Source organism: Bos javanicus, chromosome 15, assembly GCF_032452875.1.
Source record: "Bos javanicus breed banteng chromosome 15, ARS-OSU_banteng_1.0, whole genome shotgun sequence".
NCBI classification, from domain to species: domain Eukaryota; kingdom Metazoa; phylum Chordata; class Mammalia; order Artiodactyla; family Bovidae; genus Bos; species Bos javanicus.
In genome coordinates this window covers 45911540-45936990 of record NC_083882.1, presented here as the reverse complement: position 1 = coordinate 45936990, position 25451 = coordinate 45911540, and the positions used below count along the sequence as shown (strand labels likewise).

At 38.4% G+C, this 25451-nt stretch overlaps 2 protein-coding genes across 2 annotated transcripts; both read left to right on the top strand.

Annotated features, from left to right (window-relative positions):
* Window positions 1-9885: 9885 nt before the first annotated feature.
* LOC133261211 (olfactory receptor 10A2) lies at window positions 9886-10924 on the top strand. Its single transcript, XM_061439726.1, has one exon. The coding sequence runs from the start codon at window positions 9971-9973 to the stop codon at window positions 10922-10924; it is 954 nt and encodes a 317-aa protein (XP_061295710.1). The 5' UTR covers window positions 9886-9970.
* Window positions 10925-23573: 12649 nt separating this feature from the next.
* On the top strand, window positions 23574-24737 carry LOC133261210 (olfactory receptor 10A4). The gene has a single exon (XM_061439725.1). The coding sequence runs from the start codon at window positions 23574-23576 to the stop codon at window positions 24519-24521; it is 948 nt and encodes a 315-aa protein (XP_061295709.1). The 3' UTR covers window positions 24522-24737.
* Window positions 24738-25451: the final 714 nt, after the last annotated feature.

The following is a 25451-nucleotide window of genomic DNA, read 5'->3' as shown; positions in this document are numbered from 1 at the left end:
CTGGGCATTTTATAGAAGAGAAACTAAGACATGGAATAATTTTCCCCAGGTCTTGATATTAGGAATCAATGGAGTAAACTAAAATGGTAGTTTCCTTTTTTAAATTGAAGTAATTGATTTACAACATTGTGTTAATTTCAGATGTACTGCAAAGTGAATCAGATATTGATAGATAAATAATGTGTGTATATGTATACATATATGTGTATATATTTATGGGCTTTCCTGGTGACTCAGTGGTAAAGAATCTGCCTGCCAATGCACAAGATGCACGTTTGATCCCTGGGTCGGGAAGATCCCCTGGAAGAGGAAATGGCAACCCACTCCAGTATTCTTGCCTGGGAAATCCCATGGACAGGGGAGCCTGGCAAGCTATAGTCCATGGGGTCACAAAGGTGTTGGACATGACTTAGTGACTAAACAACAACATACCTATATCTATTCTTTTTCATTACATAGGTTATTACAAGGCATTGAATATAGCTCCCTGTGCTATACAGTAAGTCCTTGTTTATTTTATATAATGCTGCTGCTGCTGCTAAGTCGCTTCAGTCGTGTCCAACCCTGTGCAACCCCATAGACGGCAGCCCATCAGGCTCCACCATCCCTGGGATTCTCCAGGCAAGAACACTGGAGTGGGTTGCCATTTCCTTCTCCAATACATGAAAGTGAAAAGTGAAAGTGAAGTTGCTCAGTCGTGTCTGACTCTTAGCGACCCCATGGACTGCAGCCTACCAGGCTCCTCTGTCCATGGGATTTTCCAGGCAAGAGTATTGGAGTGGGGTGCCATTGCCATCTCCGTATTTTATATACAGTAGCATGTATTTGTTAATCTCATACTCCTAATTTATCCCTTCCCCATATTACTTTTGGTAACCATGAATTGATTTTCTAGATCAGTGAGTCTGTTCTTGTTTTGTAAGTGAGTTCATTTGTATCACTTTTTTAGATTCCACATATAGGTGATATCATATGATAAACTATCTTTCTCTGTCTGACTTAACTTCACTTAGTGTGATCATCTCTAGACACATTCATGTTGCTGCAAGTGGCAGTATTTCATTCTTTTTATGGCTGAGTAATATTCCATTTTGTATATATACCACATCTTCTTTACCCATCCATCTATCAGTGGACACTTAGATTACTTCTATTTCTTGGCTGTTATAATTAGTGCTGCTACAAATATTTGGATGTACGTATTTTTTTTAAAATAGTTCTTGTGTTTTTCAGATATATGCCCAAGAGTGAGACTGCTGGACCATATGGTAGCTCTATCTTTAGTTCTTTAAGGAACCTCAGTACAGTTCTCCCTAGTGATGGCACTAGCTTACATTCCCAACAGTGTAGGAGGGTTCCCTTCAGAATGGTAGCTTTCTTTTGTTTTAGATATCTTTCCATTTCACTAAAACCACAAAATTTGCTTATGACAAAAATTCACCAGACTTCTTCCTCCTAGAGGTGGAAATTAATTCCCCTTCCTTGAATGTGGGTTAGACTTAGTGACTTACTTCTGTGCAACAGACCATGAAAAGGAAATCGTAATAAGTCATGTTCATATATCATACACACCCTGGTGTGATGTGATGAGAAGAATGCTTTACTCCTGTGATATAATCCCCACCTCATTCCCCCAAAAAGCCTAATCATGAAAAAAAACAACATATAAACCATAATTGAGGGTGACTCTGCATACTACCTTACCAGTTGCTATTCAAAAATGAAGAATAAGGGAATACTGAGAAAAAACATCACAGATTGGAAAAAATGAGAATATATGATGACTAAATACAACATAGTATTTTAGAATGAGTCTTGGTACAGAAGCCAGACATTTGTGAGTAGAGTGAATTCAGCTAAGGCCTGCAGTTTAGTTAATAGTATTGTACCAATGTTAATTTTTTAGTTATGACAAATGAACCATGTTCATGTAAGGTGTTTTACAATTGGATGGGAGAAAATGGATGGGGTATAGAAATAATTATTATTTCTGACTCTAAGTCTAAAATTATTTTAAAACTTAAAGTGTTTTACATAAAAATTCAAGAAACATAAAATTATATACAACCAAAACTAGAATTCCCTCTGTTACCCAAATTCATTGCCTAGTGGCAACTATTATCAATTTTTTATATCCTTACAGCAAATTTTCTAATAAATAATTTCATTTATAAATTTTATATATTTCATTATATATAATTTCATTTTATATATTGAAATTTTCTTTATATAAAATAAATGCAGTTTACATGGTATAATGTATCATGTTCTCTACCTTAGTTTTTTAAATTCAAAAGCATAGCTTCTACATTGTTCGTTGGTCTTACACATATGAAGAAGTTAGGATATTAGAACCAACTCCAAACACTGTCCACAAAACAGAATCTGTTATTTTAAGTGGTCATTTCAAGAAGTTGACAAGCAAAGTCCTGAAGATTCTTTAATGGATATTATTGATCTTGTTCACCTTGACTTTTTAAGTAAACTTTTTAAATTGCTAAGCATCACAAAACAGAAAGGTCTAGTGATGGGATTAAATTTAGGTCCCTCAGAATCCAAAACATGTGTGCTTTTCTCTGCACAATACCACATTCCTAGAGAATGGTTTTCCTTTCTTGAACTTCATCCTATTGGCATCTGACATTCCTTAGGGTCCCAAAGGACAGTGGAATCAAAAAGGTCAGGTACCCTTGAGGAAGTGCAGGAGGAGAAGCTAAGTTGAGCCCAGAAAAACCTGGGGGAAAATACATGTGCCAGCCCTTCATGTGGCCCTGAGGACCAGAGAGGCACAGCTAGGAACAGATCGCCTAAATCAGGGCTGGGAGCAGGGCCAATCCATCTAGACTGCTCACTCACACCTGACGCAGAAGGCTGCAGCAGCCTGGCTTCGGGTCCAGTCATTAATGGGGGAGTAGGACCTCCCTAATTCTTTTTCTGGTTCTTCTGACAGCAGAGCCAGAGTTTGTCAAACTCTCAGGAGCCTGCACAAAGCATAGGTATCAGGTAGAGCTGAACAAGGCAGACCTTCCTATTGGGCACAGGTAAGTTTCCTGTCAAGTGTCGAGTCAACCCAGGCCCTTCTCGAGGTTTAGGTGCTCAACTAGACAAGGTTTGGCAGGGTTTGGTGTGGCATCTAATTCTATTCCTATTCCACACTGAGAAGACCTCAATCTTCTCTCTGGGCCTTAGTTTCACCTTTCTATAGCATGAGTGAGATCTGAAACTGCAAGAAGATTGTGATTACCCAGAGGTGTGTGTATGTGTGTGTGTGTATGTGTGTGTAACTTCCAATTCTGTCCTCTAAAGCTTTCTGGGTCAGAAAAATCTCACTCTCTGCGGATTTTGACAAAACATTTACCTCCTCCAAGTCTTAACTGTCCTCTCTTGTTCTGGAAGTTCTGGAGGGACTAACAAGGAGACTGTGGCCTGGCTATGGGCCGAGTTCTGCTGTGTGCCCCACCTCAAGTCAGGCTGTGTCTCTTCTTCCCAGTATACACAAGTTCTGGTGTCAAAGGTTGACACTGAAATGTTTAGGATGGGTTCATTTTATACACTTTGTCAAAAACCCAAGTGTTATTTTTATTACAAATTTTTCTGATTATGGTTTTAAGTGCAGGTTCAGTCATTTCCATGTAATTTCCATGTAATTACAAAGTTTCTCAACCTCAAAATTATGTATCTGCATTAAAATTCTGCATTCACCTCCAGTATGGGGAGGATAATGATGGTATTTAAATCACAGTTGTGAGAAGAAAATGAGAGAATGAATGTAAAGCATAAAGCATAAATCTATTACATTTTTAGTAAATATTGCAGTTTCATCATCATTATGATCATCATCATTTTCATTTTTAATGTTATTACTATCATATAATAAGTGTAGCTCATTGTAGAAAATTTAGTAATCCATAAAAATAGAAATAAGAAAGCACCTTTTTACAGAACTTGGAAATAGATCACTTTAAAATTTTGATTATAACCTTTCAGCCTTTTTATACAAAAAATGTATTTACAAAATTAGAAATTTAGCATATATGTGCAATTTTGGCAACTTAATTTTTCATTAATATTATACTGTGATTAGGGGAAGGCAATGGCACCCCACTCCAATACTCTTGCCTGGAAAATCCCATGGATGGAGGAGCCTGGAAGGCTGCAGTCCATGGGGTCGCTGAGGGTCGGACACGACTGAGCGACTTCACTTTCACTTTTCACTTTCATGCATTGGAGAAGGAAATGGCAACCCACTCCAGTGTTCTTGCCTGGAGAATCCCAGGGACGGGGAAGCCTGGTGGGCTGCCGTCTATGGGGTCACACAGAGTCGGACACGACCGAAGTGACTTAGCAATAGCAATACTGTGATTATTGCATTACACTATTAAGTGAAGTTGTGAAGTTGCTCAGTCGTGTCCGACGCTTTGCGAGCCCACGGACTGTAGCCTACCAGGCTCCTCCATCCATGGAATTTTCCAGGCAAGAGTACTGGAGTAGGTTGCCATTTCCTTCTCCAGGGGATATTCCCGACCCAGGGATCAAACTCAGGTCTCCCGCATTGCAGGCAGACGCTTTACCGTCTGAGCAATTATTTAAATGATTGCCTGAATTTCCTTAAATTCATGCTGTGTAAGTGAACCTTTCATTCACCTATCTATTAATGATCATTTTCAAAGTATCACTGTAATGATCAACATTGAACATACACGTAAAATCATTGCCTCCAATTCTTCTACCAGAGGAGTTCTTGAACCAAAATGTATGAACATTATAGGATCCTCACACAATTTGTGACAAACTGAGGCTAATTTGCATGGCCTCAAACAGAATAAGATATTGCTTACTAACCAACCCTTACTAGCACTATTATACTTTTCAATATTTCAAATTGAAAAGAAATTTAATTTCTATCTTAATTTTTAACTTTATTATTAGCAAAATAGAGTAATTTTCATATGCTTACTGGCCATTGGAACTTTTTGGTGGAATAAATCTTTGTGTCTTATAATCTTCTTTTAAGGAGATTGTGTCATTTTAAAAGGGATTTCTATAGCTTATTATATATTAGGTAGCCAAACACTTTTTATTATTTGTTGCCATTATTACAAATATTTTCCCAGCTTGTCAAAGTTTTCCCTTTTGTGTATGGGTTGTTTTGTGTTATAAGTGTCTTGTTCTTAATAATATTCAAGTATTTGTTCTTCAAATTTAAAAAAATACATTTTCACTGTGGATAATGTAAAAAATATAAAATGTGAAGAAGAAATTTAAAACTCTTGGAATTATACCACTAAGATGTTAATGAAGAAACAGAACTGAAGGCATTCTATATGTATTATGTAATATATATATAAAATTTCTATTTAAAATAAATGTTTTATATTAAATATACTATCTTGCAGCACACTTTATCAACTTAGCAAAAACTTACTGAATATTTTCTCATGTCATTTGTTATTCTTATAGCATATATTTTAATTACTTCATAGTATTCATAATATAGATGTGTAGATGTAAGTTTATTTCACAATCTATTTTTATATAGTTAGATTGTTCTTTATCATTTATTTGTTTTAATTACACTGTTATAAATAAAGCTGAGAGGAGCATCCTGGTATATAAAATTTGCAGTTCAAAAATTGCTAGTTCAAAGAATCTCTGATACATAGTGTAAAATCCACTTATTGTTTGGACCTATAGTGTTTGAATATTTATATTTCACATTTATCCAAAGTAAATACCATGTTTAAAATTTTTTAAGAAAAAATGATCTCCTTTAAAAAATTGTACTTAATTTTTGTTGACTTTGAACTGTTTTTCTCTTCTGGCATTTGATTTCTGATGATGTGAACTGAATGATTATAGATTTACCTAGTTTTCCCTTGGGTAATTTGTAACAATATGTTGACATTTATCTTGTACACATTGTCTCCATTAAAATGTATCTTTTAATTTCTATGTTAAACTATTAGTGTTTAAAATTATTTGATTTTTATATGTTAAAATCAATGAATATTTTCTTTTCTGGATTCTGCTTTAGCATACATGCTGAGAAAGAACTTCAGAAAGCTAAAGTAAATAGTTACCTATATCTTCTTCAATTCAGTTAAAGCTTCATATTTACATTTAAGTCATTTTCCATGTTGGGTATATTTTATTGTGTTATTTAATGTAAGAATATAACATTTATTTTCCCCTCAAGTTGCCCCAGGGCTGTTTATATATGCATTGGTCCAGGGATTCATTCTGTTTCAGTTATGTGCCTAGAGTGATAGTCTTCAAAGCATGCACAAATAAACATAATAAAATATTGTAATTCTATGAGGAAATATAATAGCATATGGCAACATTATAACATGTTTAAACACCTGCTGATGTATATGATCCCCACCTTTCAGAATTTTATGTTTCTTTGATGAGTACTATCTAGGGTATTTAGTTATTTAGTTAATTAGTGGGAAGGAAAAGGAAAAGCCTGCCTACTCCATCTTATAGACACAGAACTTCCTGATTTATTTTTTTCCTTTGCAGTTGGGCCAGAGTTTTTGTTTGGTTGCAGTTTACAGAATTTGTTTTAATTTGTTGTTTTGTTTTAATCTTTTGCTATGTTGGTTAGTGAATAGAATTATTCCCCATCCTCAAAATTTTAAAAAAATTCATATAAAGACAATGTCTGTGTGAATCTTTTATTTTTTTAATTTATTATTATTATTATTATTTTACTTTACAATACTGTATTGGTTTTGCCATACATCAACATGCATCTGCCACGGGTATACACGTGTTCCCCCTCCTGAATCCCCCTCCCACCTCCCACCTCATACCCTCTGGGTCATCCCAGTGCACAAGCCCCAAGCTTCCTGTATCCTGCATCCAACCTGGACTGGCGATTCATTTCTTATATGATATTATACATGTTTCAATGCCATTCTCCCAAATCATCTCCCTGCCCCCGTCCCAGAGTCCAAAAGACTGTTCTATACACCTGTGTCTCTTCTGCTGTCTCACATACAGGGTTGTCGTTACGATCTTTCTAAATTCCATATATATGCGTTAAAATACTGTATTGGTGTTTTTCTTTCTGGCTTACTTCACTCTGTATAATAAGCTCCAGTTTCATCCACCTCATTAGAACTGATTCAAATGTATTCTTTTTAATGGCTGAGTAATACTCCATTGTGTATATGTACCACTGCTTTCTTATCCATCCATCTGCTGATGGACATCTAGGTTGCTTCCATGTTCTGGCTATTATAAACAGTGCTGCGATGAACATTGGGGTACACGTGTCTCTTTCAATTCTGGTTTCCTCGGTGTGTATGCCCAGCAGTGGGATTGCTGGCTTGTATGGCAGTTCTCTTACCAGTTTTTTAAGGAATCCCCACACTGTTCTCCATAGTGGCTGTACTAGTTTGCATTCCCACCAACAGTGTAAGAGGGTTCCCTTTTCTCCACATCCTCTCCAGCATTTATTGCTTGTAGACTTTTGGGTCGCAGCCATTCTGACTGGCGTGAAATGGTACCTCATTGTGGTTTTGATTTGCATTTCTCTGATAATGAGTGATGTTGATCATCTTTTCATGTGTTTGTTAGCCATCTGTATGTCTTCTTTGGAGAAATGTCTGTTTAGTTCTTTGGCCCATTTTTTGATTGGGTCGTTTATTTTTCTGGAATTGAGCTGCAGGGGTTGCTTGTATATTCTTGAGATTAGTTGTTTGTCAGTTGCTTCATTTGCTATTATTTTCTCCCATTCTGAAGGCTGTCTTTTCACCTTGCTTATAGTTTCTTTTGTTGTGTAGAAGCTTTTAATTTTAATTAGATCCCATTTGTTTATTTTCGCTTTTATTTCCAATATTCTGGGAGGTGGGTCATAGAAGATCCTGCTGTGATGTATGTCGGAGAGTATTTTGCCTATGTTCTCCTCTAAGAGTTTTATAGTTTCTGGTCTTATGTTTAGATCTTTAATCCGTTTTGAGTTTATTTTTGTGTATGGTGTTAGAAAGTGTTCTAGTTTCATTCTTTTACAAGTGGTTGACCAGTTTTCCCAGCACCACTTGTTAAAGAGATTGTCTTTTCTCCATTGTATATTCTTGCCTCCTTTGTCAAAGATAAGGTGTCCATAGGTGCGTGGGTTTATCTCTGGGCTTTCTATTTTGTTCCATTGATCTATATTTCTGTCTTTGTGCCAGTACCATACTGTCTTGATGACTGTGGCTTTGTAGTAGAGCCTGAAGTCAGGCAGGTTGATTCCTCCAGTTTCATTCTTCTTTCTCAAGATTGCTTTGGCTATCGAGGTTTTTTGTATTTCCATACAAATTGTGAAATTATTTGTTCTAGCTCTATGAAAAATACCGTTGGTAGCTTGATAGGGATTGCATTGAATCTATAGATTGCTTTGGGTAGTATACTCATTTTCATTATATTGATTCTTCCGATCCATGAACATGGTATATTTCTCCTTCTATTAGTGTCCTCTTTGATTTCTTTCATCAGTGTTTTATAGTTTTCTATATATAGGTCTTTAGTTTCTTTAGGTAGAATTTGTTTGCATATAGGGATTCTTTCCGTTCAGAAAGTCATGTCTTCTTTTAGCTCAGAGATGTTTATTTTTCCTCTGGTACTTCTTTGAATATTCTTTGTCTTTTCTTCTTTGTTACATATTCTGGAATGCCTATTAAATTGATTTTATTTACCATATTTTACTTCATTATTCTTAATATTATTTTTGCCTCTTTATTATTCTTTCTCAATAATTTAGATATAAATTCTCTTGTGTTCTAACTCATTAATTCAGTTTTCTTAAGTTTCTAACACTGGACTCTATAATCTTTCAATTTTATTATCATGATTTCCCCCCAGGTAGTCTTTTCTAACTATATCCTTGTTTCTGTTTTACTTTGTGTCAACTTTAGTTTTTACTGCTCCTAATAATATTTTATTTCTGTTAGTAAATGTGTGTTTTTCTTACTATAGTTCTCTGTCCACATCTACTTCCTTTTCATTTATCCCAGTCTCTTGGCCCACATCATTTTCCAACTTTATCTCATAATGTCTTCATTAAAATTTAGTATTTTAGATTACCAAGATGACAAGAGAAGAAGAACCTCTTGATAACCAATTGCAAATTAGAAACAAATAATGTAAAATAAGGATCCAATTGAGTTTGGACACCTTGATGTTAGTGGTGTTGATTCTCCTCTATCTTCAATGTGATTTGGCAAAAATTCCAATTGTAATTCTTGTAACCATTAATGACATAATCCCCAGATCAAGTCAAAACTGTTCAATGAAGCATGGTTTAATAAAAATCAGAGTACCTCAGAATCCAACAAATGTAGTTTAGACTCCAGATTTGCCACTTCAATTGCTATTTATTAATTTCTCTGGGGTCAGTTTCCTCACCTGTAAAACGCACATGTACAAGGATAAAGCAGATGCATGTGTTAATACATACTAGCTCCTCATTCACCTCCCAAATTCTAACCAGGCAAAAAAAGATTTATGAAGAGGAGAAAATTAATTAGATGCATTGATCTGCATCATAATGATAAAGATACTTCTAAAGTTATGATAAATTCACATGTATGTGTTCTTTAATGAAATCATGAACATTGTGTTTGTTTCTCAAAAGTCTATGTGTTTTTAGGAATATCACTGCCTCCCAAAATAGACACTTTGGTGGCTCCTTCAGGAACGCATGGTTCTGATTAGGTATAAACTTTCCCTATATGTCAACGTACAAATAGAAACATATCAACTCTTCTGAAACCTGACCTAGAGCTATTTCAGAGCTCATGCTGTGGCCATTCTTCCTTGTGCTTTTATTCTCAGCTAACACAAGATAATTTCCCTTGCAACTGAGATCCTGATCTTGCCTCTTTCCCTGACACTGGATTTGTCTGAAAAACAAATCCAGAATCTGACTCTTCCAATAGAGAATCTCTATGACCACAGCTGGGGGTTCATTCCTATATTTATGGCTGAAGGAAACTGGACAAGAGTTAATGAGTTTATCCTCATGAGTTTCTCTTCCTTACCTACTGAAATACAGTCATTACTCTTCCTGACATTTCTATTCATCTACCTGGTCACTCTGCTGGGAAACAGCCTCATCATTCTGGTTACCTTGGCTGACCCCATGCTGCACAGCCCCATGTACTTCTTCCTCAGGAACTTGTCCTTCTTAGAGATTGGCTTCAATTTAGCTATTGTGCCCAAGATGCTGGGGACCCTGATTGCCCAGGACACAACCATCTCCTTTCTTGGCTGTGCCACTCAGATGTATTTCTTCTTCTTCTTTGGGGTTTCTGAATGCTCCCTCCTGGCCACCATGGCCTATGACCGCTATGTAGCCATCTGCAGTCCCTTGCACTACCCAGTTATCATGAACCCAAGGGCACGTGCCAAACTGGCAGTTATCTCTTGGTTTCCAGGCATTCCTGTAGCTACTGTGCAGACCACATGGCTCTTCAGCTTTCCATTCTGTGGTAGCAACAAGGTGAACCACTTCTTCTGTGACAGCCCACCTGTGCTGAGGCTGGTCTGTGCAGACACAGCACTGTTTGAGATCTATGCCATTATTGGAACCATTCTATTTGTCATGATTCCCTGCTTGCTGATCCTATGTTCCTACACTTGCATTGCTGCTGCCATCCTGAAGATTCCATCGGCTAAGGGGAAGCGTAAAGCCTTCTCTACCTGCTCCTCTCACCTGCTCATCGTCTCCCTTTTCTATGTATCTTTAAGCCTTGTCTACTTCCGTCCAAAGTCCAATAATTCTCCTGAAAGCAAGAAAGTGCTATCACTCTCCTACACTGTTGTGACTCCCATGTTGAATCCCATCATCTACAGCCTGAGAAATAATGAGGTGAAGAATGCCCTTACCCGGACCTTCCACAAGGCCCTGGGCCTTAGAAACTGCATCCTATAAGCATTAACAAATAATACTGCTGCTACTGCTAAGTCACTTCAGTCGTGTCCAACTCTGTGCAACCCCATAGATGGCAGCCCACCAGGCTCCCCCATCCCTGGGATTCTCCAGGCAAGAACACTGGAGTGGGTTGTTATTTCCTTCTCCAGTGCATGAAAGTGAAAAGTAAAAGTGAAGTCGTTCAGTTGTGTCTGACTCTTCGCGACCCCATGGACTGCCGCCCACCAGGCTCCTCCATCCATGGGATTTTCCAGGCAAGAGTACTGGAGTGGGATGCCATCACCTTCTCCAAACAAATAATACTAAAGTTTATCAAATAAGGAACAATCAGTTTGATATTTAGAATCCCTCTGCCTATCTCCATTGTGATGAAACCCACTGCTGAAATGAATATTGGAAAGCTCAGTGAAGAGAAAACATCACAGAGGTGGTTTAGACCTATCACTACCACCTGGAAAATTCCTCTGCTTGTCCAATATAGACTACATTCTTTTCTTATTGTCAATTTAACACTTCTGTGGCCAAATAATTCAAGATATTCATATTCCTCTTTCCATACTTTTAACAGTATGAAACTGCTTATAATCCTGGCATAGGAACACACATAATAAAAAAGGGCAAAACCCATCGAAAATCACCATGTCAGTTTGTCTTCCTTTGGGAAAATCTGACTCTGCTCATCAGATAGGAAACTCTACTAGTCCCCCTCCCTCCCTCTCTCTATACTGAGAGAGATCAGAATAACTCTCCTTTCTTTAGTTTTCATGTACCTGAGGGAGTGTTAGTTCTTTTAGGCTCACTGGTTGTAGTATGGATATTGGAAAGTGGATCAATAATTCCCATACCTACACCTTTATAATGCTAGCAACCTCTTTATTCCTCGTTCTATTTATCCTAGGAAGAATGACCTGAGCTTCCATTGGCTCTCTAGATTTGGGGTGTCAGTGGTTATTTGTTTAAAAGTCACTTTTAATCATTAATTTTGTTTAGGTTCTTAACCTTGTTGAAGTAGTATCGTAAATTTCAATCATGATGCTGGTTTCATCAAAGGTTAAAATAGATCCAGCTAACTCCACCATAGTTCTTCTGCAACACAAAAGATTCCCCATTCTTTTTATAACTTCATAGTATTCTATTTTGTAGATATGCCATAATTTATCTGATGAGTCTTCTACAATTACAAACAATAGTTTTATGCGTAAACCTTTTTATATTTTTGCCAGTGTACCTGACATGTGGAAATCTGGAAGTTGGATTTATTGGCCAAAGTGTAAGTATATAGTGTTTCTATCTTGGCAAATTTCTCTCCAAACTTACTGTACTATTTTACACTCCCAACAGAAATTTATGATGGTTCTTTTCTCCCCAGAGCCACAACAATAATACTTGTCACCAATCATTTAGAATTTAGCTTATGTAATAGGTGAAAAAAATCATAATTTAATCTTAATTTGAGTGAATAAATTTTGAAGAATACAGAGGGAATAGATGAGTAAGTCAGAGGAAAGACGCACTTCATTAGACTTCTGAATTCGTGGTTTAGATGATTTGCAGTTGGTGATGTCTTAGTACTCTATTTTCTCCACTTGAAAGCTTCTTTTGACCTTCATTTTAACCAAATCCATTTTATATTTCAAGGTCTACTACAACTCCCCAAGCAGCCAAACTACTCCTTGCTCAGTCAGTTCAGTCGCTCAGTCGTGTCCAACTCCTTGCAACCCCATGGACTGCAGCACATCAGTCCTCCCTATCCATCACTAACTCCTGGAGTTGCTCAAACTCATGCCCATTGAGTTGGTGATGCCATCCAACCATCTCATCCTCTGTCATCCCCTTCCCCTCCTGCCTTCAATCTTTCCCATCATCAGGGTCTTTTCCAATGAGTCAGTTCTTTGCATTAGGTGAGCCAAGTATTGGAGCTTCGGCTTCAGCATCAGTCCTTCCAATGAACATTCAGGACTGATTTCCTTTACAATTGACTGGCTTGATCTCCTTGCAGTCCAAAGGACTCTCAAGAGTCTTCTCCAACACCACAGTTCAAAAGCATCAATTCTTCAATGCTCAGCTTTCTTTATGGTCTAACTCTCACAGCCATACATGACTATTGGAAAAACCATAGCTTTGACTATGTTTGACCTTTGTTTACAAAGTATTGTGTTTGCTTTTTAATATGCTGTCTAGGTTGGTCGTAACTTTTCTTCCAAGGAGCAAGCATCTTATAATTTCATGGCTGCAGTCACCATCTGCAGTGATTTTGGAGCCCAAAAAGTAAAGTCTGTCACTCTTTCCATTGTTTTCCCACATATTTGCCATGAAGAGATGGGACCAGGTGACATGATCTTCATTCTTTGAATGTTGAGTGTTAAGCCAGCTTTTTCACTCTCCTCTTTCACTTTCATCAAGAGGCTTTTTAGTTTCTCTTCACTTTCTGCCATAAGGGTGGTGTCATCTGCATATCTGAGGTTATTGATATTTCTCCCAGCAATCTCGATTCCAGCTTGTGCTTGCATCTATTTTAAGTTTGTCAATGGACAAATTAAATTCTGTGTATACTATCCTATACTTATTTTTATATGTTTGCCTTCCCCCAATGTACCTGTAACTCTTTGAAAATGAATTCTGCACAAGTGTTTCTGTTTTAGTATAACATAGGCATTCCTGAAAACGTTTTGTTCTGCAAAACTCACGTGGAGAAATAGGGTTAAGGCAGGCTCCTCAACTCAATGGACATGAGTTTGAGTAAGCTCCAGGAGCTGGTGACAGACAGGGAAGCCTGGCATACTGCAGTCCATTGTGTCACAAAGAGTCAGACATGACTGAGCAACTGAACTGAACTGAACTGAGGCTCCTCAAAACATATGCAACTTCAAAGCTAGAGGTGGAAAATGAGGGAGAAGGTTGGTATTTTAAATATGCCTTGTGGAAAAAAACAAGCATGTATGTGCAGGCATTGTGCCAGATGCTAAGCAAACAATAATAAACAAGTCAGATGTGGCTACCTCTTTCGGTAAGAAACATGAAGTCAAAAGTCTGTTCCAGAAGCACTGTAAGGAATGTCTAGATATGCATTAGGCTGTTTGGGTTAAGCCATAATCAGTTGGAGGAACTTTTATCTCAAACATGGACATCATCTTACTCCTTCAATTTCAATTCCTATTCCAGAAGGGTTAAAGATTTTGAGATGTTAGCTTTTTCATCTTAACCAGTAGTTAATAGCCTCCCCTACTGCTGCTAAGTCACTTCAGTCGTGTCCGACTCTGTGCGACCCCATGGACTGCAGCCTACGAGGCTCCTCCATCCATGGGATTTTCCAGGCAAGAGTGCTGGAGTGGGGTGCCATTGCCTTCTCCAGCCTCCCCTACTGAGAGCATCCTAAACAAACTGCTTATGGTTTTCATTAATATTCTCCAGTTTGCTTAGACAATGATTATTGAATTACCCTCCTCATGCCTCTTCTGACCTCTCCTGAGTCCAAGTCAGAAACAGTCCTAAGAACCAAGCCCAATAAGAATCAAAGTGAAAGGAAATGTAAAAGAATACTAGTATGGAATAAATTAAATCACTACCTTGAAGATACTTGCACTCCCATATTCACTGCAACACTTTTCACAATAGCCAATTTATGGAAACCATCTAAGTGTCCATCAACACATGAATGGATAAAAAAAAAATTGGTATATGTATACATATATGCAATGCAATATTAATCAGCTGTGAAGAAAAAAAAAAGGAAATCTTGCTACTTGCAACATCATGAATGGAACTTGACAGCATTATGCTAAGTGAGATAATTCAGACTGAGAAAGACAAATATTGTATGATTGCACTTATATGTGGAATCTGAAAATACTGAACTCAAAGAAACAGAGATTAGAATTATGGTTGCCAGGACCTGGGTATGTTGAGGTTGGTCAAACGGTACAAACTCAGTTATAAATAGTTAAGTTCTGGGGATCAAATGTACTGCATAGTTCCTCTAGTTAACAATACTGTGTTATATACTTGAAAGTTGCTAAGAGACTATATCTTAAATGTTTCACCATACACACATAAACATACAGCTAATTATGTGAAGTAATGGGCCTGTTAACTAACTCTATTGTACTCATTTCACAATATACACATGTATCAAATCATCACATTATACACCTTAAACTTACACAATGTTTTATGTTAATTATATCTCAATGAATCTGGAAAAAAAAATTAAAAATACTGGTATGCTCCTCTAGTCTCTCTCTGGTGGAAACCTTGGAGAAGAGACAGACCACTGAGTTTTGTTCCTTTTCTCTAGTAGCCTCACAAGTGCAGGAGAAGTTGAAGCTGCAATAAAAATCTTCCTCCAAGATTCTGTCCTGCAGAATCTTCATGAGATTTTGTACTCTTGGGAACCTCTCAAAACTCATACCTTTCAGAAAGTGAACCTATGACTTCTCCTGAAGAAGAGGAAGTATTGGAGGAAGTCACTTCCTTAGAGTAAACAGCAGGGACCAGGGAGTCCTGAGACCCAGTCTGGAATCCTCTAGAGGGAATGGCACAGGCCCAGCCCAGAGCTTCTCTGAAGGGACTAACGCTGCACAGCTTAGACTGCTTTACAGCTGCTGGCCCCTCGTAGCTACCCGCAGTGTCTGAGACACTGGGACAAAGCTTCTTTGAGAATGTGACGAGGCAAACCAGAGTTCATCAGCAATGTGGACCAGGACAAGCACAAGCCAGAATGTCTTTGGAATGACGGGTACAGACGCAGTACAGGACTTTTCTGGGGTGGCTTGAACAGACATCACCACAATTTAAAACTCCCTTGGAGTGACCCATTCAGACATAATCCAAAGCTGTTCTAGAGCGACTGACACAAACCAGGGCTTCTCTTCAGTGTGAAACAGACAAACCTTACTCACAGGAGGTAAGTGAAGGATGAGAAGGCAGGGCTCAAACTTGAAATCTCCTGTAAAGAGGATGATGGCTCACCACCAACAAAGGTGTCCGCTTTGACACATTTCTGAGAGATAAGAAAGGTGATCAGAAGTCTCAAGTAAAACACATGGGGTTTTATAGAATTTGACAAAAGAAATAGGACAAAGGGAATCTGCTAAAGAACAGAAAACAGTGATAAAATGTGTATTGTGCTTTAGACTTTTCAAAGTGTTTGCACATGAATTCTCTCATTTCATACCCACAACCACCTGTCAGGTGGGTAGGGCATTTATAATAACTGCCATTTTATAGTTGGAAAGAAACATAACTCGAAAAATGTCATGTCAGCAGCTCTGTGTCTCACATCTAAAACACACAATAACCAGAACTTGAGCTCCCCCCAGATCCTTGTCATGATAACTATGTGGTCTCAAAGTATCACTTATGTGATAGTTTCACAAAGTTCTCTTAGGTGCATTAACTAGTTCTTCCTTGTTGAAACAAAACACAGAATCTCCAAGATGTCATCCTTGAAAGGAGACAATCTGGATAGAGACATAGCTAGTCACACAACCTCAACTGAGAGGAACAGGCTTTCAAGTTTCCCCATGATGTCCCCTTCCCCTAGGAAAGGGACTCTCTTCCCCTCTATCACCCCTTCCTTACTTACCAGGAGAAAAAAATTACAAACAGAAGAGAAAGGTGAAAGGCATGGAAGAGAAAGAGAAGGAAGTCTAGGTCAAAAGAAATGAATATAGAGGAAGATGAAGGCAAATGAAGGATAACATGACATGAAAACTGTGGGAAGGAGGCAGACACAGAGCCAAGAGTCCTGCTCTCATATTGCGCTTCGTGCAGCCCCAGGGTCCTAAGGAGAGGCATGAGGGGGCCTTTTCAGGGGCCAAGAGAAAAGTGAAAGCCAAGCAAATTGGTCTCTTAGCCCGGTCCCTGCCTAGTTCATCCTCATTCGACTTCGAGTCTTGAGAGTTCCCGAAAGACTCGGTTTGAAAGAAAAGGGAAGGAGATCCTCTGCTTTAAAAGTCAGAAAAACTACTGTTATGCATATGCAAGTTCCCTCAGCTTCATTAACTAAGTGTTCAGAAATTCTTTCTGATAACTTCTGAATTTGGAGCCCGAGAACCTTTTCTTTTCTGGACTCTTGTCACATACTATCTAGTGTCTAAGTAGTATCACCAGGAAATTCTCAAACTCTGCTGCAGTATTCCTCTGGTTTCAACTGTCACACGACTTGGCCATACCTCATTGGATTGCTTTCTATCTGCCTAACACTGCTTTACCAAAAGGCTGGATTTAGAGGCTTCTTGTAACTATAGAAACTGTAGTATATATTTTTATATATGTATATATAAATTATATATATTTTTGTATATGTGTATATAAATTATATGTATTTTTATACATGTATATATAAATTATATAATGGGCTTCTCTGTTAGCTCAGCTGGTAAAGAATCTGCCTGATCCCTAGGTTGAGAAGATCCCTGGAGAAAGAAATGGTTACCCACTCCAGTATTCTTGCCTGGAGAATTCCATGGAGAGAGGAGGCTGGAAGACTACAGTCCATGGGGTCACAAAGAATCAGACACAACTGACTAACACACATGTTATTTATCATAGCAATAATAATAATGACCAATAATTCAAATGTTTTATAATTTTACATTTATTTCCATATCTCTTCAGTTAAGTTCAGTTCAGTTGCTCAGTTGTGTCAGACTCTTTGCGACCCCATAGACTGCAGCATGCCAAGTTTCCTTGTCCATCACCAACTCCCGGAGGTTGCTCAAACTCATGTCCATTGAGTCGGTAATGCTATCCAACCATCTCATCCACTGTCATCCCCTTTTCTTCTTGCCTTCAATCCTTCCCAGCATTAGAGTCTTTTCCAATGAGTCAGTTCTTCTCATCAGGTGACTGAAGTATGGAGCTTCAGCTTCAGCATCAGTCCTTCCAATGAACACCCAGGACTGATCTCCTTTACAATTGACTGGCTTGATCTCCTTGCAGTCCAAGGGACTCTCAAGAGTCTTCTCCAACTCCACAGTTCAAATGCATCAATTCTTCGGTGCTCAGCTTTCTTTATGGTCCAACTCACATCCTTACATTACCACTGGAAAAACCATAGCTTTAACTAGATAGACCTTTCTTGGCAAAGTAACGTCTCTGCTTTTTAATATGCTGACTAGGTTGGTCATAGCTTTTCTTCCAAGGAGAAAGTGTCTTATAATTTCATGACTGCAGTCACCATCTGCAGTGATTTTGGAGTCCAAGAAAATAAAGTCTGTCATTGTTTCCCTATCTACTTGCCAGGAAGTGATGGGGCTGGACGCCATGATCTTCATTTTTTGAATGTTGAGTTTTAAGCCAGTTTTTTCACTCTCTTCTTTCATTTTCATCAAGAGGCTCTTTAGTTTCTCTTTGCTTTCTGTTATAAGGGTGGTGTCATCTGTATATCTGAGGTTATTGATATTTCTCCTGGCAGTGTTGATTCCAGCTTATGCTTCATCCAGCCTGGCATTTCGCATGATGTACTCTGCATGTAAGTTAAATAAGCAGGGTGACAATATACAGCCTTGACGTACTCCTTTCTCAATTTGGAACCAGTCTGTTGTTCCATGTCTGGTTCTAACTGTTGCTTCTTGACCTGTATATAGATTTCTCAGGAGGCAGGTAAGGTGGCCTGGTATTCACATCTTTTTAAGAATTTCCCACAGTTTGCTGTGATCCACACAGTCAAACACTTTGGCTTAGTCAATATAGCAGAAGTAGATGTTTCTCTGGAACTCTCTTGCTTTTTCTATCCAATGGATGTTGGAAATTTGATCTCTGGTTCCTCTGACTTTTCTAAACACAGCTTGAACACTTGGAAGTTCTTGGTTCACATACTGTTGAAGCCTGACTTAGAGAATTTTTAGCATTACTTTACTAGTGTGTGAGATGAGTGCAGTTGTTCAGTGGTTTGAACATTCTTTGGCATTGACTTTCTTTGGGATTGGAATGATAAGTGACTTTTTCCAGTCCGATGGCCACTGCTGAGTTTTCCAAATTTGCTGGCATATTGAATGCAGCACTTTAATGGCATCATCTTTTAAGATTTGAAACTCAACTCGAATTCCATCACCTCCACTAGCTTTGTTTGTAGTGATGCTTCCTAAGGTCCATTTGACTTCGCATTCCAGAATGTCTGGCTCTAGGTGAGTGATCACACCACCACACCATATCTCTTACCAGCTAATAATTTAAAACACTGTTAAAAGGATTTTTACAAATACCAAAAAAGATAGTGATGAGTTTAATCCATGATGGAATCCCCAAGAATTTCATGACAAAAAGCTCCATTAACTTTTTAAGATATTAGTGCACATGGACATGTTCAGTTGCTCAGTCTTCAGACTCTTTGCAAACTTATGGACTATAGCTTGCCAGGCTCCTCTGTCCATGGGATTCTCCAGGCAAGAACACTGGAGTGGGTTGCCATTCCCTTCTCCAGGGGATCTTCCCAACCCAGGAATTAAACCTGGGTCTCCCCATTGCAGGCAGATTCTTTACCATCTATTTACTGTTATTTTGTGGGTACTAGATAATGTAATGTGAATATAGTGATGGATACCTTTTGGTATGTGGCTTAAAGAAGTGTACAGTTTGCAGGCAAGGGCACATATAAAGATAACTGTGACACAAAACCATTATTATAATAAGAGTATTTTAAAATCCTGGTAGAATACAGGGAAAAAGTAATTAGTTATATCCAGTTAGGGGTTGGGAATGATTAGAAAAAGTTTTACTAGGAACTTGACATTAGACTTTGGGTTAAAAAGTAAGTATTTATATGGTTTACATGTGTTTCACCTAAGGCATTTGATGAACTTTTTATGAGACCTTTGTTACTATTTTAAAGAGATGTATTCCAGATGAGAGCACATATAACTCTGTTTATTTATACCCAATAATGTCCAAAATGATTTAAGGTCGCTGATAAAAATATAAGGTAGCTTTGCTATTTGTCTAAAGAGTAAAGAACAAAAATTAGTTTCAAACCATTTGGGAATAAGCCTTAAGTTACGTGCCTTAGAGTCTTGGCTCTGTCCTAAGAAATATTTTGATTAAATATGCGAGGGAACCAGACTTTTATGGCACACTGAGTAATGCAATGCTGTTATAATGGAGTAAAGCCTTAAAAATGTCTTCTCAGTACACAGCAAAAATAAAAATAAACAAAACAAATATAACTTGGAAGATAAAATCTAATGTATCAGTTAGGATACACACACACACACACACACACACACACACACACAGGTCTTATATGACTATTGGTTCAACTAGAGATCCAATAGTATCATCAAACTGCTTTGAAAATAGTTAAACCTTAGGCTACATTAATTATTAAGCACTTAGAGTTAAGCAATGGCAAACCACTCCAGTACTCTTGCCTGGAAAATCCCATGGACAGAGGAGCCTGGTAGGCTGCAGTCCATGGGTCGCTAAGAGTTGGCTATGACTGAGCAACTTCACTTTTACTTTTCACTTTCATGCATTGGAGAAGGAAATGGCAACCCACTCCAGTGTTCTTGCCTGGAGAATCCCAGGGATGTGGGAGCCTGGTGGGCTGCCGTCTATGGGGTCGCACAGAGTCGGACACGACTGAAGTGACTTAGCATAGAGTTAAGCATTCTGTTAGTTGCAAAAGATACAGTGATGAATGAATACATTTGTCCTCATGATGTTAATAATTACATAACAAAACAGATGCACACATACACAATTATAAAGATGCTCTAATAGCAGTTTACATCAAGTGTTGAAAGAATAAAAGAATAATCCCTTGATCTGGCCAAGGGAGGACAGGGAAACTTCACAAAGAAAATTATGTTTCCACTGAGACTTGCAAAATTAGCAGAAAGTTATACCTAGTTGTGAGAAGAGGTTCCCAGAGTAGAGAGCCGCAGGCACAAAGGCAAGGAGGGGTGAGAGAGCACCATGTGTGCACAGAACAGAAAGTATTTTGGTGTGATTAGAGCATCAGCTCTGTAGGGGATTTCAAACTGGAAAAATAAGCAGAAATCAAAGAAAAAGACCTTTTAAGAATTTTACTTATTCCAAGAACAGTATGGAGTGACTGAAAGACAGTTAGCAAGTAAAGAACCTTGTTTGAGCCACTATCAGATCACATCCAAGTCAAGAATGGATCGAAGAGAATGAGATAGAGTCGGATTCCTCCAAGATTCTAGGCCAAAGGAAATAAGAGCCAAAACCTAAAGCCATGGTGATAGAGATGGAGAAGGTGATGTTGAATCAGTGTTTAAGAAGAAAAATAATCAAGTTTGGGGATTAAGAATTAAGAATGAATTAAGATGAATTAAGAATTTTTAAGCCAGTTCCTGGGGACACAGCCAGGTGGCATCATTTCCTGAAATGAGGTACATGAAAGTGGGGAGGAGAGGGTGACGGAGGTTGGGCAGGAGGAAGATATGACTCATCAATGATGTATGCAGTCTTTTGTGTCTAAATTCCTTATGAATGTGGCTCACTGTGCCTACACACTCCCTGTATAGGTATTTCCCTAATTATTTTCATATCTTCTTCATTCTTCAATTAATAACAAATTACTGGGCATCTGCCTTGCAAGGTGTTGGGACAAAAAGTTGAATAACACAGTTTCTGCTCTCAAGGAATATACCCCCTAGAATATGAGATGGAGACATATATTCATGATTATTATAAGATAAGGACTGTGAAAGTGGTATTTCAGGTCTCCAGTGGTGCTAACACCTTGAAATATTCTGCCTTTCTAGAAGTAATCTTGCTTCTTTTCTCCTATGCCAAGCACTCCAGCTTAGTCTCACATGTGAGTTCAGATTCATTTCCATTCTCAGAGAGGGCCTGAAAGTTCCACCTAACAGGCAAACCCATGGTTTGCAGTCAGATGCCAACACTTGCTGGCTGCCTAACTTTAGGGAAATGATGCCCTTCTCTGGGCCTCAGATTCCTTGGATGTAAAGTGAAGCTAGTAATAGTCCCTACATCTTCTGGTAGTTGTGAAACAACCACAACACTTGCAAACACTCGGAGTGCTGTCTAGTATTGACTTGGTGCTCCATAAATGTTCATTTTTACTATGAAAATAAATAAGATTCAAAAAAGCTTCTATAAAGTAAGTAAGTGATGCCCAGCTTGAGATTTTTAAAATGAATAGGAATCAGGAAAAAAATTTAAAAGACTCTTTCTCACTATTTTTGCTCTTTACCTCCCTCTTTCTTTCACCACCTTGACTTCATGTCTTGCACCTGCTCAGGACTTTACTCATCTTCTCAGTGAGACCTTCTGTGACACACCCCACACCCTAAATCCTGTCTTCTCCACTGCTTTATTCTTCTCATCATCTAACATAATAAACATTCTATTCATATAACTTAATCTAACCCACATTTCCTGTTAAAAAGTGAGTTATATGAGGGTGGAGATTTTTGTTTGCTTTATTTACTAGTATATTATCTTCAATATCTAGATCAGTGTCTGGCACACTAAAGATAATATTTATTGAATAAATTATTTTTTTCTCATAGGGATTGAAAATAAAAGGCTATAGTGATTTGGGGCAATAGATTATATAAGAAGTAGGTTTTAGAAGGTAGATCTAGCTTTAAATCATCATAATTGTAATGATTAGCATTCACTGAGTGTGTATTATAGGCCAGTCACCATGCTACGTGCTTTAGATTTATTCCTTCATTTAAGTTTATAGTCATCAAAAAAACTTTCAGGGTTCCAATTTTGAAGCTTAGTTATTGACACAATGGTGAAACCTTCTGATTCTTTTTCACAGGATTTAACATTATTAGTCACACTTGCATATTTGATTTGGTCTTTATTAATGTGTAAAATTTGTTTGTTGACTCCTGAGAGTCAAGACCCAAGATAACCAGTAGAAGCTGATGAAAGGGTTCATTCATAACATACCTGGCTGCTCTCTATGGTCTGACAGTATTTTGAGTCTATGTTCTCTTTGTCTGATCACATATAGCCACATGCAGGGTATTTAGTCCTGTGATCAAGAGAAACCACAGTTCCTATATTATTCATATTATTGTTTAAACTACAATTGTCTGAGTTTAGAAATGTCTAAGTTTAGAATTGATTGAGTTTAGAAATGATTCTTTCAGTATACTGAACTCTTCCCATGTATGAGCTGCTCCAAACTGGGACACATTCAGGTTTCCTCCTCAGGGATCATTGGTAATGGTTGACTCACTTTCCTTGACTTTCTCCTTCCCTCTTTCATTTTGCAGAAAATACACCCTCACCATCTTTCTGTTCATTAAGACCCTTCTCTTCAGAAATGGTTGGCCTGGCTTCTTTTTTAGCACTACTGACTGTTGAAGACAGATAGGATAGAAGCACAAAAATGAAGCTGTGTCTTTGACCATCCTCTATTGAGTAAAGAAAAATTAGGACATGTATAGATATATATGGTATGCCTCAGTTCAGTCTGAAAAAAAAGTTGGCATTCTTCAAAAAAACAAGTGACTCCCATAATCAGACTTGTTTTTACCATTGGAAAGTATAGCTGTTTGAGCTTCAACAATAATAACAAGAGGATGAAGAATGAGGCCATGGGAATTTCCCTTTCTAAGGGTGTAATAAAGTCTAAATAACATATGGAGACTGCCACCTTCCTGGGGTGTGAATCTCCAGTGAAATCCTGAGCAGAGGAATGATGCAGGGAAACTGGACAGTTGTCAATGAGTTTGTTCTTGTGAGCTTCTCATCCCTGTCCTCTCAGCTACAAGCTCTGTTGTTTCTCCTTTTTTTGACCATTTACCTTGTTACCCTGATGGGAAATGTCCTCATAATCCTGGTTACTACAGCTGACTCTGCCCTCCAAAGTCCTATGTACTTCTTCCTCAGGAACTTGTCTTTCCTGGAGATAGGTTTCAACTTGGTTATTGTGCCCAAGATGCTGGGGACCCTGATCATCCAGGACACAACCATCTCCTTCCTTGGCTGTGCTACCCAGATGTACTTCTTCTTCTTCTTCGGAGCTGCTGAGTGCTGCCTTCTGGCCACCATGGCATATGACCGCTACGTGGCCATCTGTGACCCTTTGCGCTACCCAATCATCATGGGTCGCAGGGCCTGTGGCCAGCTGGCAGCTGCCTCCTGGTTCTCAGGATTCCCAGTGGCTACTGTGCAAACCACATGGATTTTCAGCTTCCCTTTTTGTGGCCCCAACAGGGTGAACCACTTCTTCTGTGACAGCCCCCCTGTCATCGCACTGGTCTGTGCTGATACCTCTCTGTTTGAACTGGAAGCTCTAACAGCTACTGTCCTATTCATCCTCTTCCCTTTCTTGTTGATCCTGGGATCCTATGTCCGCATCCTCTCCACTATCTTCGAGATGCCCTCAGCCGAGGGGAAGCGCAAGGCCTTCTCCACCTGCTCCTCCCACCTTCTGGTTGTCTCCCTCTTCTACAGCACTGCCATCCTCACATACTTCCGACCCCGGTCCAGCAACTCTCCTGAGAGCAAGAAGCTGTTGTCGCTCTCCTACACGGTGGTGACTCCCATGTTGAACCCCATCATCTACAGCTTGAGGAATAGTGAAGTAAAGGCTGCACTAAGGCGGGCCATCCGCAGGACCTTGGGCTTTCGGAAACTATGACTTAGATGGAAACTGAGGGGTTAGAACACATAGACAAAGGAAAGAAAAGCAAGGTCCCCAAATATGCCTTTGGTCTCTATTCTTTCCAAGAGCCACGGTATACACACTGGGACTTTGGACTTTTCCATTGGGATCCATTAATGAATGAAAGAACATGCGTGATGCAATAAAGACTTCCGTAGGCCCAGTATTCTCTGGGACTAGGGTACCGATGTCTCTGAGGGTGCTATATCGGTTTACACAGATTAGCAGTCTGGTGGTTGACAACTTCATTACTTTTTGTCATTTCTTATTTGCTTTAACTTTTCTTGAACTTCTTCATGTCATTTTATAATTTTCTGCTATATTTTCTTTTGTACATCCAAGAATTCCACCAGTAACTTTCAAAGATCTTTCTGTTTAGGGGATAAATTAATGATAATTGTGATAATAAACAGTAGAGTTTGCTTCATTCTTTCACTTTTTTTTTCAAAATCTTTGGGTTTAAAATCAAACTTTCAAAAATTTAAGAACTCAAAATGTCAACAGATTTTTATTCAGCATATGTCAGACCTTATTTAGACCCTGAAGACACATGGGTGAATAAAACAAATTTCTTCCCTCATGGAATTTATATTCTAGTGAGAACGAGAGAAAATAAAATGATACTTTAAATCCTCCATTTGCTTGTAAAGTACCCATGTTTAGAAGGGTATGATTTCAGGACTTCCTCTGCTACCATAATTGGTCTGTGCCTCATATGGGGAAAACTAATTCACTACATGGAAAACTGCCTTAATCTCAAACTATCCACCTTGGATATGGGAGTTGCTTGACAGAAAGGGTGTAAAAGAATCCCAAGTTAACTAGATATGGACAGATTATGGGAAACTACTGTGGATAACCGAAAGATTTTTTGTTTCTAGATTTTTGGAGGGTAATGTCATTATG